This window comes from Ctenopharyngodon idella, chromosome 22, assembly GCF_019924925.1.
Source record: "Ctenopharyngodon idella isolate HZGC_01 chromosome 22, HZGC01, whole genome shotgun sequence".
Lineage (NCBI taxonomy): Eukaryota > Metazoa > Chordata > Actinopteri > Cypriniformes > Xenocyprididae > Ctenopharyngodon > Ctenopharyngodon idella.
Window position 1 is genome coordinate 25,232,346 of NC_067241.1, and position 15,888 is coordinate 25,248,233.

The window sequence follows — 15,888 nt, forward strand, 5'->3', positions numbered from 1 at the left end:
ACTCATTGTTCATTCAAATATTCATTCATTTTTCCCATAGGGATTTTTTTAATTATTATTATTTTTTTTAAAAGTTTTTGTTAAAGAATTATAAGCCATGAACTAACTACCAGCTACAAGGTGATCATATTACAAAGTTTGATTTGACACAAAAGGTATTGAAAAATTGGAGAAAAAGTCAAAGGTCAAACAGTGTACTTAATGTTGTTTAATGGGGAAAAGAACTACAATTCCATGAAGCAATGCACACAATATAAACAAAATAAAAACAATGGATAAATTTAAAACCATTTATTTAAATATGTTGATTATATTTAGTGCTGTCAAATGATTAATTACATCCAAAATAAAAGTTTGTTTACATAATATATGTGTATATTGTGTATATTTATTAAAATTTAAATATAAAAATGTAAATATAATATATAAATATACATGTATACATGTAAATATTTCTTAAATAAATACACGTGCGTGTATTTATATATATACATTGCACACAGTACACACACATATATTAAACATTTAAACATTTATTTTGGATGCGATTAATCGTTTGACAGCACACATATATACAGTCAAACCAAAATTTATTCAGACACCTTGAACATTTCATTCATTATTACAGTTTATTCACTATAGTTTAAAAAATGGTAATAAAATATGACAAGATCTCAGAGTTAAACTGTGTCAGAAAAAAATAATCTTAATTATGTCAATTACTTAAGCAAAACATGGTCAGGTCAAAGTGTCTGTATAATTTTTGGTTCCAAATTTTAATCAATTTTACTGGTAGTCCACTGTATGAAGAATTTTTGGGTATAATATGTCATAGTTTACTTTATTTTGCTATCCTTACATAAATGAACTATAGTGTCCTGCTTTTTACCCACTAGTAAAAAAATATAAAAAATTACATCTAGTGTATGAATAATTTTTGGTTTGACTAATTATATATATATATATATATATATATATATATATATATATATATATATACACACACACACACACACACACACACACACATACACACACACACACACAACAGTTCTTTCTGGTTCTCAAATCTGATTGGCTGAGAGGTCTTTCCCGCCATGTGGTATTCTACCAGTATTGCCACGGGAACCGTTTCACCGTTTGAATCACTCCGCTGTCAGCATTCTCACAGCGAGTGTCATAGTGGACGAGCAAACCCACCATATTTTTCAAAATACTACTGTTATTTTGTAACAGAATGTAGTTTTAGACCTCAGATATGAGAATATAGTTGTTTAGACCTCTGATATGAGATTTATATGTAAACATAGCACCTATTTAAAAATTTGTGTAGACGTCGCTTTCAAAGATGTGAGCTCCAGACCGCCACGACCGTTCAGCGCTCACGTACCCACAGCTTCATCTCAGCCAGTCGTTCGGGAATTTGCTGCTGGCTCTTATGTAGATAGTGTTAAACATAAGGTATAATTCATTTTGGGTATATCAAAACGGGCAATCTTTGGTCTTATTAAACTACTACTTGTTTCAGAGCTAATAGATTTGGATTAAGGGCTATATTAAGTTTCATAAATTAAATCCTGTAGTAACTAGAGCGCTGCTTTTGTGAGTTTGACCGAACGGTTTGCTTCTGTTTATTTCCTATTTTACTTCTTATACTGTTATAATGGCTATTGTTGTCAAATGAATTATTATTATTGTTCAATAAATAATATTTTATATAAATAACATGCCATATTTTTTTGGTACTGAGAAAGAGTCCGTTAGTGATTTCGACTTCAGTGAAAATACATTAATACGGCAACTATGATAATGCAGTCAGTCGCAAAGATATTTATATTGAAATGGACTGAAACAAGAAAACAAGGACGTTGTTTTTACTTTAAACATCTTACGAGACGCAACTGACAAATGCATTGACTGCCGCTGTCATGGGAATGTCTTAAATGTTAAAAGGACAAAGATATCGCTTTCCTCAGCGGACATTCAAACTGATTTTAAGATTATGACTATAAGATTGACCTGAAGAATATCAGCTAGATGCAGGTAATGCACACGCCTAGTCAATCTCTCTCTCATAATACTCTACATATTACAATGAGTTTCAATGAAGCGACTCAACGTTCCTTCGTTACTAGTTATAAAGTGATGTTTTAGAATGAGTAACGGAGGCTTGAGCTCAACTGTTAAACTGTCAACTTGAGATTTGAATCTGTGGCGGAAGGATGTAGTTCCTCACAAAAGAGGGTTTTTAAAGACACTCTGTTGTTGTTCTTATTTATTTACACACTTGTGCCATCAACATGTTGTATAACAACACGGACAAAAATACTTTCTGCGGCCTTGGGCTTACAGCCGAATCACAGCCGTGCTGATATACAGCCATATTTGAAAGGATAGATCATCCAAAAAATGAACATTCTGTCATCGTTTACTCACCCTCATGTCATTCTGTATGACTTAATTTCTGTTATGTTTCAAAGAAGAAAGCATTTTTGTCCATACAATAAAAGTCAATGGGTTCCAAAACAACATGTTTGGACCCCACTGACTTTCATTGTATGGACAAAAAACACAGACATTTCACAAAATATATTTTTCCATATTCAGCAGAAGAACAAAAGTCAAGCAGGTTTGGGATGACATGAGGGAGAGTAAATGATCATAGAATGTTAATTTTTTGGCTGAACTATCCTGTAAGAGAGTTTCTATAAACCAGATTTTTGCTTGTTTTTAACAGATGGATAAGTCAAAATGAATTTCTGTGCAAATCAACATCATCATGAACCCAAAACATTCCTTTAATGTTGAGACATTAAATGCCTTTAATATATAATTATGGTTAAATTAGTAATAGAGCAGAACTGCTTTCATCTGTTTAATTATACATCCCATCATTCACGCATATAATTCACGCTTTAGGTACGTTCAACCTCCAGCTTCTGCTGTGCAACATGCGAGCAGAGTTCGCCCGAGGAACCACACTCACCAGGAGGAAAAGGTCATCCGAGTCGGACTGGTAGTCAGTGTCTGGAGCGAGGGCGAAATCGGATGAATCAGGCCCTGCCTCACCATCGCCAGAGGGGGCACTGGCTGACGACACAGGGATGCCCGTGTCTATAAGGGCATCTATATCCATCTCCGCCTGCGAGAGGGTGACCACTTCAGAGGAAGATGAGGGCAGCGCTTCACTCAACGGCCCCATTGTCACCACTTCCCCAGCTCTCAATGTGGGCAGCGTCACTTCAGCGGCCTCTTCACGTGATGAATGTCCCACAAGTTCTTCATATGATTGCGGGGTCGGTGTCGACAGTAAACCTACCTGGATGCGCTCCTCCACCCAAGAGCCATTTTGCGAGAGGGTTCTGGCCTCTGTGAATGTATAGGTTGACTCTGTAGTGGCACTGGATGGGCGCATGGAGGAAGTTGTGACGTGGTTGGGGGTAGTGGGTGCATCGGTGAGTGGGGTTGTGGTTTCCAGAGATGTGGTGGGGGCGGCAGTGGGCTCTGGAGTAGTGGGAGGGGTCACTGAAGGGGTAGTCATGACAATGGCTTCAGTTGTTATGGGAACCTCAGTGGTCGAGAGGGTTGTTGTCGTGGGTGTTGAGGTGGTATACGCGTACGCGTCAAAGTCTTTTATAGTTTGAGGAGCAGATGTGGGGAGCGTGAACTTTAGACGAACACAGGACAACAGAGAGAATGAGGGGAAAAATTAAATAAATGGTAACTGAAATAAACTCGAAACAATGATGCTGAATTAAACTAATCAAAAATCATAAAACACACAAGCGTTACATATATGAACCAAAAATGGTTATTCAAAGCAAAAGGAACTAAAAACACATACAGTGGGATCCGAAAGTCTGAGACCATATTGAAAATAGCCAATTTAAGTAAAACTAGAAATACAAGTTTTAACAAAAGAAAATAATGACAAATTGAATAAGAAATATTTAACATTTTTTTGCACTCTTCAATTATGTAAATTTGTAACAAAATGGGGACAAATCTAATACTTACACATTCTGAAATGTATTTTCACTTAAACTTTTCATATACATTGTTATGCTGATTAAATAATTTATTAAAAATTATAAAACGGTTTATTCCAGTCCTTGATTCTGATTGGTCAATAGCTTTGTTCCATCAAAGTCCCTTTAAGACAAGTCATTTCACTCGGCAGCCATCTTTGAAATGCCTCTCGGGCAGCTCCTATCTTTTTAAATGGGGAAACGTCAAATTCTCCAAAACTGTTCACTAAGCTTACGATTAAATTTCATTTTTAAAAACACCAATGTAATCTGACAACAACAGTCTCATAAAGCTTGTTTCTTACATTCAAATAGCGTTTAAATAAGCTTGTTTTTCATGCCAGACCAGCCAATGCGCATGCGCAGTCATGAGCGCGAGTCTGAGAACGCTGCCTGTTTCTATAGCAACCGGAGCTTTTAACGGCAGCTGCAGCAATGCGATGACTTTACTAATCAACGATTGGCTCTTTTACTTAGAAGGCGGGGCTTTGAATGTCATCTGCGATATCTTGTCCTTTTAACAGTTAAGGGTTTTCCCATACCCTGACACTGACAGTGCTAGTGTTCACAACCTTTCAAAATAAAAGTCGCCGCTACAGACTGACTCACTCAAACAGTCTTTGCCACCATCTGACTTTTCCTAGTCTGTTTTCAGTTGATCTCCATGAGATGACACATTCTGTTGCTGTTCACGGTCAGGGACTATTTTTTTCCAGTGGAAGGAAGGATTTTAGTGTTTTTACTTTATGAAAGTTGCATTAATATATACATATATTTGCTTTTTTTCAACTTAGTATATATGGAATAACCGTTTTATAAAAGCAATAAGCCCTGAGAAGCCGTGGTTTACAGTGAATTTATAACAGCTAAGGTTTTAGGCTCTGCATCATGCCTAACAACACCCCTTAGCTGTTATAAATACACTGTAAACCACAGCTTCTTGGGGCTTATTGCTTTAAAATAATACACTACAGTTCAAAAGTTTAGGGACAGTAAGATTTTTTTTTTTTTTGAAGAAATTGATACTTATATTCAGCAAAGATGTCTTAAATTGATCAAAAGTGACAGTAAAGACATTTATAATGTTACAAAAGATTTCTATTTCAAATAAATGCTGTTCCTTTAATCTTTATATTCACCAACTGTTTTCAACATTGATAATAATAAATGTTTCTTGAGCAGCAAATCATATTAGAATGATTTCTGAAGGATCATGTGACACTGAAGACTGGAGTAATGATGCTGAAAATTCAGCTTTGACATCACAGGAATAAATTACATTAAAATAGAAAACAGTTATTTTTAATTGTAATAATATTTCAATATATTACTGTTTTCACTGTATTTTTGATCAAATAAATGCAGCCTTGGTGAGCATAAGACTTATGCTTCTTTCAAAAAAATTTTACCAACCCCAAACTTTTGAATGGTAGTGTACATATAAAATACATATAAACACACATTTGCTAAAAATATTATTTGATAAAATATATGAACAATATTTTCAATTAGAAATATGCAAAATATGCACTGTAGGTCTTAGACTTTTGGACTCCACTTTAATTGCACAGCATATCAAACTCACTGACACGACTTCACGCATTAACAAAAACTTACAAGCTGGTTGTAGATGATCGCACCGCGGTCACACGTGGACCGGTGAGTGCACACATGCTGGTGGATGCACCAGTTACATTTCCAACGGCTGTTCACACAACCAGTACACCTAAAAATACAACAAGACACAACATAATGGGCCAAAAGTTAGAAGTGACTACATAAATTAAACCCATCTACACCCCTCTGAGCATTAAGATGAAGATAGCAAAACTGCCCTGCATCCAAAATAGCTGAGCTCTAGAATTACACACGACTCCCCTAAACTCATCAAACAACACAGAGCTGAGTTCACAGCTTTCCCACATCGCAAATCAAAACAGCATCAGGGAGAGCCGTCCCATCAGCGGCTGTCTGCAGGGGTGTATGGGTAAGGGAGGATGGTCAGGGCAGAGGATATGGCAGAGCTGTGGAATGGTGGAATGTGGGAAACAGCTGTTAAATCATCAGGGACGTGTTACTGAGGTCCGGAGGGAGAGACAGCTGCCCTGCCCCTCTCACGCCTCTGGGACATTCTTCAACACATGACAGCCGCTTACCAATGGATGTTTTAATATTGCTTTTGGATGATGATGATGGTATGACACTAAACGGTTAAAATTTTTCTTAAATGTATTTATACTATAGTATAATTTAGCCCACTAAAGTATGATAAAAATATATTTTGAAGCATGTTTCCAATGTTTTTGTCCAATCAATTAAAGTCAATGGAGTCAAAAACAACACTGGACCCCACTATGGAAGCTTGTTTCCACCACAGAATAAAAAAAATAAATAAAAAAGGTAATTGTGATGTTTCATCTCACAATTCTGATTTTATTTCTCAGAATTGCGAGTTATAAAGTCCAAATTGTGAGATATGTCACAATTCTGAGAAATAAAGTTGCAATTCTGACTTTATTCTCATTATTGCGAGTTTACAATAGAGCAATAGAGCGCAACAGTCGGGTCCCAGAAGTAAAAACGCCATTTTCACCATAGGAAAACATACCTACTGTGAGCTGCTGTACAAAAAATTCCACCAATCAGAGTCGAAAAAAGCAACACACACCCAAATAGCTCTTTAGCTCCGCCCACTCACATGAAGTGCTGCGAATGACGTAATCGAATCGGTCTCCCTACGGTCTCAAAATAAATAAATATTTGTGTGTATATATATATATATATATATATATATATATATATATATTATATATATATATATATATATGCATATTTTGCAATAAACTTAAAATATATTGTTTTATTTATATAATTCACATTTTTAAAGGGATAGTTCGCCCAAAAATGAAAATTCTGTCATCATTTACTGATCCTCACGTTGTTCCAAACTTGTATGATTTTTTTTCTTCCTGTATGATTTTTTTATTTTCTTCAAAAGAAGATATTTCAAAGAATGCTGGTAACCAAACAGTTGACAGTTGCCATTGACTATGGAAAAATTACTAGGGTAGTCAATGGCTACCGTCAACTATATTCTTCAAAATATCTTCTTTTGTGTTCAACATACAGGTTTGGAACAACTTCCGGAGCCAATGCTGCAGAAAAAGTAGGCGGGCACTAATGCACTCTATTCTAACTCAGAATTCCGAGTTTATATCCCGCAATTCTGACTTGTGCCGGATACAAGCTATCATACCCCACTGACTTTCACTGGACAAAAAAGTTCAAGTACTACAGGTTTGGAATGACATTTTTTGAGAACTATCTCTTTAAGAATGAAAAAAAACAACAACATTGTACTGTATTTTTCTGATTGCTTTACTTGTGTGTAATTAAACCACAGGAGAGTTCATGTGACTTACGGCTTGCTGCCAGAGAGCTGCTGCACCACAGAGCAGTCGTAGAAGGTGAAGTCTGCGGCCGCTACAGTGACAGTCCGGAAGCGCAGGGACAGTGTGACGGACACAGAATCTGTTATACAGGATAAACATGAGAGAAGTCTGGGTCAAATGGCTAAACTGATATTATAGTACTGGAACTTCATGTCACAAAAACAAAGTCACCATGAAATCAAAATGGACAATTCATTTTTTTTTTTTTTTAAGGATTATAAACTATTTTCCGAGCCCATCATTATTTTTTAAATTCATGTACCCTTGTAACCTTTAAACAAAATAACATCTCCTCCCTCTTGCAGCAACATCTCTTCTCTGATAAAGTGTTTACTGGCGTGAGGGCGGGACAACCTGTCACTCACATGAGATCCACCAATAGCAAACCACAACAATCCAACTATCCAATCAATTCCCAATAGACAAATTCAAGCCCTGCCTTACACTTTTTCTTTTTCGAGAAGCTGTTTCACTCTGATATATGTCACAATAGGGAAGAAAAGTCTATTGCAACTTTCGTATCATGCCGACTTTAAGTTAAAGACATCACCCACAGCATATTTCACCATTCATTTAATATTTCAGTGGAACACAAAGATTTCTGCACTCATAAAAGGGCCCACAAACAGGTTTCTAAACATGTAAACCAGTTTTCATAGGGACTGACTCAGGGAAGCCAAACATCATTTGCATGTGGGTTGTCTTACCCTCTCCCTGTTGTACAGGTGGAAGTCTGTGGGCCTCAGGAGTGGCACAGGTGACTGTGGTGCCCTGGACTGAAGCAGCTGTTTCAGCCTCTTCAAAGAAACACGAGTACATGTCACCCTCTAACAGACTGGGCAAACCCGGGACATCCACAGCGATCTAAAAAAAGAAGTCATTAGTCATGGTTGTAGTCTCAAAATCATTGTCCAGTAATTCATCAGAAAAGCATGCCCTAAGGAATAGCTAAATGGAAATTTTGAATTCCTCACAACATCATAAATTCTGATTGCATGATTTTATACCAGTCTCTGTTCTCCAAGGCTGGCGTTATATTGGCTCAGTGACTCCACTCTCAAGCATTGCTGCTGCTCATCAAAACTCCACAGCCAATGACCTTCAACTGAGCCCAGCCTACAGTCTGAACGCATCCCACACCTGGAGGAGTGAGCAGAAAAAGAGCGACAGTAAGATACTGACAGATAGAGAGAAATACTCCTAAAATTAACTGAAAACTGCAGACTTCAAAGCCGAAACTACAAGATGAAACTCACCGGCCGTCAAGAACACACCAACCACAGTAAGGGTCTTTCACTGCCAGACAGGAAGTGCAATCAGTGTGCTTGTCACACTCTGCCACAGGCCTCTTCTCCACCTGACCACACGGCACAGCAGGAGAAATCACTGATTCACACATCACACAGTGATGACCCACAGTTTTCACTCCAGGCATATGGGTGAGTGAGTGTGCTCACGACCCACATTAAATATGCACTTTTACATTTTTTTTTGGTGATTTAAAAAAAAAAAAAAAAAATATATATATATATATATATATATATATACATACATATTATAATTTTTTTTTTTTCTCTTTTATTTAAACAAAATTTTGAAAAATCAGGAAAAAAATCTGTATATTGTCACTGTCAGCCGGAAACCTTGTATCTCCATATTGAGCCATTTTAATTTTATTTCATAAACCATTACTATTGGTCACCATTTACATCTGTCTGTGGGTTTTGCAAATATTTAACCAATGAAAAGTATTAAAAAGAGCCTGTGATTGAACCTCGTAACTCCATTGGATCCTCAAACTATCATAACTCCACCCTCCTCCATTGTGAATGAAGTGCCACACACATTTTGGACCATCTCTGCTTGTTTGTGACGCAAAGGTGAATAAAGAACTGGTGCTTTGAATAAATACAGTGTTTTCTTTATTCAAAAAACACTATATATATAAAGGCTAATGTTTTATGTATTTGAGGTGCGGAGAAGAGTGCCTTTGTCTAGCATTTATTGTCCAGTTATAGCCAATACTTTCTTAAATAGCCTGTGCATAGCAGCTTCGACATTAATAACATGAGGTTTTGGTCAAATTACAGAAAAAAAACGAGCGCCCACATAGCTACAGCAAACTTTATAACCTGTAAGTTGGTGAAAACGTAATGCGATGTACTGCCTCAGATGTGGCCGTTCTAATGACAGACACAACACACATTTGAGCTTGATTTTCGTAAAATATTAATAATAATGACATGCAAATGTATGACCATATATAAAGCCACAAAATCAACTTTGATAACGTTGTTTAATTGTTGAATTATTTAAAAAAAAAAGAGAGTTTTTGGAGATACAAGGTTTCCGCCCGACAGTGACGATATAATTATTTTCAACATACCTAATTCGCCTATAATTATTATATAGTTTCAGTTTTTTATGAGCACTTGATACTTGTAATATGTCACACTGCACAACAATTTAAATGAATTGCAAACAAACTAAAAGTTAATTTGAAAATGATAAAAAAACAGCAGCTAAAATATATTTCCATGTTATTTGCCAACTACACTGCCAAACAAAAGTCTGGGATCAGTAAACAAAACAAAAAAATTGATCAAATTTTTTTGTAAAAACAGCAATATTGTGAAATATTATTACAATTTAAAAGAACTGTTTTCTATTTGAATATATTTAAAAATGTAATTTATTCCTGTGATGTCAAAGCTGAATTTTCAGCATCATTACTCCAGTCTTCAGTGTCACATGACCCTTCAGAAATCATTCTAATAAGCTGATTTAATGCTCAGTTATGATTAAATTATTATTGGTGCTCCATTATTAATAATGGTTCTTATTATTATCAATATTAAAAACAGTTTTTGCTGATTAATATTTTTAAGGAAAGTGTGAAATTTTTTTTTCAGGATTCTTTGATGAATAGAAAGTTTTAAAGAACAGCATTTATTTGAAATATAAATTTTTTTTTAACATTATAAATGTCGTCTTTGTCAGCTTTGACATCACAGGAATAAATTACATGTTAAAATATACTCCAATAGAAAATAGTTATTTTAAACTGTAATAGTATTTACTGTAATTTTTTTTACTGTATTTTTGATCAACAGAATGATCAACTTTCAAGAACCTTAAACCTTAAAATCGCAATTATTCCAAACTTTTGAGCGGTAGTGTACTAATGGCGTGTTTTTTGAACTCACAGAATGGCTGGTCATGATGTAAACGTGTTTATGGGTGGAATCCAGTAGTAAGTCACTGTTGATGGCCAAACCAGGTTGGATGAGAAGGATGGAGTACTTCTTCACCTCCCCTGAGTTACCCAGGAACACCTATCATGAGATAAAAAGCACATTGAACACACCATGAAAAAAGTGATTTTCAATAAGTAACCTGACAATGGCTCCTCAGAACTTCCTCAAGGTTTAATTGCATATTTAGGCTTATGAAACTACATCAATTGCAACAGGACACCTTAGAGACACGAGGAGAGCTGGATGCGGACAGGTCTAACTAAAAGTGCTGAAAGTGTCTGCTGAAAAGGTTTAGCGCTAGAGCACTTCTAAGTCTCATTAAAGGAAAAGGACGTACAAGGATCTGAGCGAGGTGCCTAATGCCTCTTGAATTCTATCACAACTAGGGTCGATTTCAGCAAACCAGATTAGAACAGTGAGAATCCCATCAGAAGAGCAGGTATCCTGCTTAAGAGTCTCAGACACCTTATACCAAGAGCTGCTCACACACTCCGCCCATTCAGGTTTGCGTTTTAACTGGATTAGCATTGACAAACTGTCCAGGGTCTACTGCAGGAGGAATCATGCATTGCAACATTATTGTATTATGCAAGACTGAATAGTTGTACATGTGAGTGTGCGTAGGCTTAGAGGAGATGTGTGTTTGTGAGAGAAAATACAAAATGTATTTGCAATTCTTCAGTTAGGGGCACTTCAACTGAAACAATCTTTCACATACAGTCATGTGAAAAAGATAGGACACCACATGAAATATTTAGTTCTTTTGTAAGAAATATGGACATATCAATATCTGATCTTCTTGTTTGAACAATATCTATAGATAAAGGTGTAATGTAATTGAACCAAAAACAATGACATTTTAACCATGATATCTTTTATTTAACAAAAAGATGCCAATTCCTACTGAGGAAAAAGTTAGGACACCCTGTGCCCTAATAGCTGGTATTGCCCTCTTTGGCTGAAATTACCTCAATAAGACGTTTCCTATAACCGTCTACAAATCTCTGACATTGACTAGGAGAAAGTTTTTCCTATGATAGCGGATTCTATGATAGTGAGATGGCCAGGCCCTGCTGCAGCAAAGCAAGAATAGGGGGTGTAACCCTGACACATCTATATCACTCTGTCTCCTCTCCACCAATAAGCTAGTGTGCGGTGGGCGTACTGGCGCAATATGGCTGCCGTCGCATCATCCAGGTGGATGCTGCACACTGGTGGTGGTTGAGGAGATTCCCCCCTTCCATGTAAAGTGCTTTGAGTACCCAGAAAAGTGCTATATAAATGTAACTAATTATAAATCCTGGCCAAATTTGCCCATTGGCCTCTGTCCACCATCATGGCCTCCTAATCATCCCCATATACTGATTGGCTTCATCACTCTGTCTCCTCTCCACCAATAAGCTGGTGTGTGGTGGGCGTTCTGGTGCAATATGGCTGCCGTCGCATCATCCAGGTGGATGCTGCACATTGATGGTGGTTGAAGAGATTCCCCCTTCCATATGTAAAAGTGCTTTGAGTACCCAGAAAAGCGCTATATAAAATGTAATGAATTATTATTTTTACACTTTGCAGACCTTTGAAATTCACAAACAGCTTTATTACAAACTGCATGAAAAGCATAATACAACCCGAATTCCGGAAATGTTGGGACGTTTTTTAAATTTGAATAAAATGAAAACTAAAAGACTTTCAAATCACATGAGCCAATATTTTATTCACAATAGAACATAGATAACATAACAAATGTTTAAACTGAGAAATGTTACAATTTTATGCACAAAATGAGCTCATTTCAAATTTGATGCCTGCTACAGGTCTCAAAATAGTTGGGACGGGGGCATGTTTACCATGGTGTAGCATCTCCTCTTCTTTTCAAAACAGTGTGAGGACGTCTGGGCATCGAGGTTATGAGTTTCTGGAGTTGTGGTGTTGGAATTTGGTCCCATTCTTGCCTGATGTAGGTTTCCAGCTGCTGAAGAGTTCGTGGTCGTTTTTCGTTTAATGATGCGCCAAATGTTCTCTATAGGTGAAAGATCTGGACTGCAGGCAGGCCAATTCAGCACCCATACTCTTCTATGACAAAGCCATGCTGTTGTAATAGCTGCAGTATGTGGTTTTGCATTGTCCTGCTGAAATACACAAGGACTTCCCTGAAATAGACGTTGTCTGGAGGGGAGCATATGTTGCTCTAAAACCTTTATATACCTTTCAGCATTCATAGTGCCTTCAAAAACATGCAAGCTGCCCATACCGTATGCACTTATGCACCCCCATACCATCAGAGATGCTGGCTTTTGAACTGAACGCTGATAACACGCTGGAAGGTCTCCCTCCTCTTTAGCCCGGAGGACACGGCGTCTGTGACTTCCAACAAGAATGTCAAATTTCGACTCATCTGACCACAGAACACTTTTCCACTTTGAAACAGTGCATTTTAAATGAGCCTTGGCCCACAGGACACGACGGTGCTTCTGGACCATGTTCACATATGGCTTCCTTTTTGCATGATAGAGCTTTAGTTGGCATCTGCAGATGGCACGGCGTATTGTGTTTACCGACAGTGGTTTCTTGAAGTATTCCTGGGCCCATTTAGTAATGTCATTGACACAATCATGCCGATGAGTGATGCAGTGTCGTTTGAGGGCCCGAAGACCTTCGGCCTTATCCCTTACGCACAGAGATTTCTCCAGTTTCTCGGAATCTTTTGATGATGTTATGCACTGTAGATGATGCGATTTGAAAAGCCTTTGCAATTTGATGTTGAGGAACATTGTTTTTAAAGTATTCCACAATCTTTTTACGCACTCTTTCACAGCTCTGCCGATCTTTACTTCTGAGAGACTCTGCCTCTCTAAGACATCCCTTTTATAGCTAATCATGTTACAGACCTGATATCAATTAACTTAATTAGTTGCTAGATGTTCTCCCAGCTGAATCTTTTCAAAATTTCTTGCTTTTTCAGCCATTTGTTGCCCCTGTGCCAACTTTTTTGAGACCTGTAGCAGGCATCAAATTTGAAATGAGCTCATTTAGTGGATAAAAGTGTAAAATTTCTCTGTTTAAACATTTGTTATGTTATCTATGTTCTATTGTGAATAAAATATTGGCTCATGTGATTCGAAAGTCCTTTAGTTTTCATTTTATTCAAATAAAAAAAAAAAACGTCCCAACATTTCCGGAATTCGGGTTGTAGAAGCACTTTCATAGCGAACCTTATGCATATAGTGATGACGGCTCTTCAAAAAATGTCTAAATGAATCACTTGCCTTCCACTGCAAAAATGTCACACATGCTTCTGAACAATGACACTGACTTGCCAAAATGTGTCAAAGTAGCAGAAAACAGTGTTTGACTGTCAGAGGGAGGTTTGGGTCATGTAATGTTGTCTAGAATTAACCAAACACTACGGTTTAACCTTTGACCATTGAGGGATGCAAATACAGTCAGTGCAAGGCCTAGACGTAACTTGGTCTGTGTTTAAACTTCAGCTCACGAGCCCTTTGAGTATACAAGCATTGTCAAAATGAGACAAAATGATCAGTGGTCTCTGAGCAATCACAGTCCCTGCAAATACACTGTTTTATATAATGTGGTTTGCGGTGAAGGTTGCTCAGCAGTCCGACTGAGGAAGCACAAAAAAGCTTTAGGTATGCTGTTTCAGCACTATCTTGGGTATGACACATTCGCCCAGAAGGCAAAATCTCTTTCCTGCTTAAGTAGACAGATAATATTACCATATTAAGTGGACTAATATTTCCCTAGTGGTTTAAAAGGTATACTATAAATCATAAATATATTGTTTTAGAAATGACCATTCAAAGAGCTCATTTTCATGTCACATACCTTATGCAAATTGCCTTTGGAGTCGCCCAAGAAAACAATAGTATGCCCCTCCTTTACACTAACGGCGACAGCAGTGAGACGGGCGGATGGGCTCTCCAATACGGCTTTGGCTTCAACTGGCTCCCGGCTCGCCATTGGGCTTGGGGTGTGGTCCGAGCCACAGGGATAAGCGTTCAGGGTGTTCTGCAGGACACAAAAACAAGATTTCGTGACTTTGGTTTTGGCAAAACCGTTATAGTATAATCCAGTTTCATGTTGTGTAATAATAAACTCTGCAAATCTCCCTTTTTTGTACCATAAGGGTTTAGTTCTCAAACTATTGCCTCAAGGCTGTCAAATCCTCTTAGTTCAGAAAGCCAGATTAGATGAAGATTATCTTGGTCTCACACTAGGATGGCAAGGCTGCTCCTTTCTTTGAGACTAACGCTATCAAATCTGCTCCAGCGGTCTTTGATAAAATCTAGCCCGAATGTCATGCCATGTTCCCTCATTATTAGAAGTGAACTGTGATTCTGTTTGTGTACCATACTAAAGAACATATGGGGATCAGGAAAATGTGTTTGAAAGTTTGAGGATTTGCAAGAATCACAAAGAATCATGTATTTGGGTGGTGTTTTTTGTCTCTGGATCAGTAACATCCTACTTAAAGGGATAATTCACCCAAAAATTAAACATGTGTCATCATTTTTTTCACCCTTATGTCCTTAAAAACCCTATGACTTTCTTCTGTGGAACAAAAAGTGAGAGATTTTGAAGAATGTTCAAGCCGCTCTTTTCCAGTCAATGAAACTTGATGGGGACCAGTTAGGGTTGACAAAAGTACTGACTTCGGTACCGAAATTTTAAAAATGTGCATTTCCCCCTTAGCATTTTGAGCGCTGCTGAGCGGATTCTTAAACAACTCTGATTGGCCATACACACGGGAGCATTTGAAAGCATTAATATATCCGCTAATAGATGGATCCGCTGATAGATGCCTGCTTTCAAACGCTCCCGTGTGTATCTGTGTAAGCGCTCGCTGAAGAGCGTCAAAGATGTCTATTTGCAACATGTTTTTGAAGCGTTGATCATTGTAGCTAATCACAGACATATCTGTTGAGCGCGTGAACACAATGGCCAATTAGAGGTGTTTATAACAACGTGAGGCTGAGTAAATTATGACAGAATTTATAGTTTTATGTAAACTATCCTTTTAACAAGCAATTCTATTCTTCTAAAGTCTTCTAGATATCTAACCCTCCTCAAACATGTCTTTCTCCTTCCTACCCCCTCTTCTAGCAGACATCATTAGTAGTTTAAGCTTATGGG

General features: G+C 37.4%; 1 protein-coding gene across 4 annotated transcripts in view; it reads right to left on the minus strand.

Annotated features, from left to right (window-relative positions):
• The window catches only part of plxnb1a (plexin b1a), a 95,481-nt gene that overhangs the window by 22,423 nt on the left and 57,170 nt on the right, over nucleotides 1-15,888 (minus strand). For 3 of the 4 annotated variants that reach the window (XM_051880088.1, XM_051880089.1, XM_051880087.1), the window contains 8 exons: nucleotides 14,581-14,763; nucleotides 10,687-10,815; nucleotides 8,737-8,837; nucleotides 8,488-8,620; nucleotides 8,188-8,344; nucleotides 7,451-7,559; nucleotides 5,646-5,754; nucleotides 2,987-3,667 (listed from right to left, as the gene is read on the minus strand). In XM_051880088.1, the coding sequence (XP_051736048.1) occupies nucleotides 2,987-3,667; nucleotides 5,646-5,754; nucleotides 7,451-7,559; nucleotides 8,188-8,344; nucleotides 8,488-8,620; nucleotides 8,737-8,837; nucleotides 10,687-10,815; nucleotides 14,581-14,763 (1,602 nt within the window). The remainder of the gene's footprint in view (nucleotides 1-2,986; nucleotides 3,668-5,645; nucleotides 5,755-7,450; nucleotides 7,560-8,187; nucleotides 8,345-8,487; nucleotides 8,621-8,736; nucleotides 8,838-10,686; nucleotides 10,816-14,580; nucleotides 14,764-15,888) is intronic. The other variant, XM_051880090.1, reaches the window with a different exon arrangement.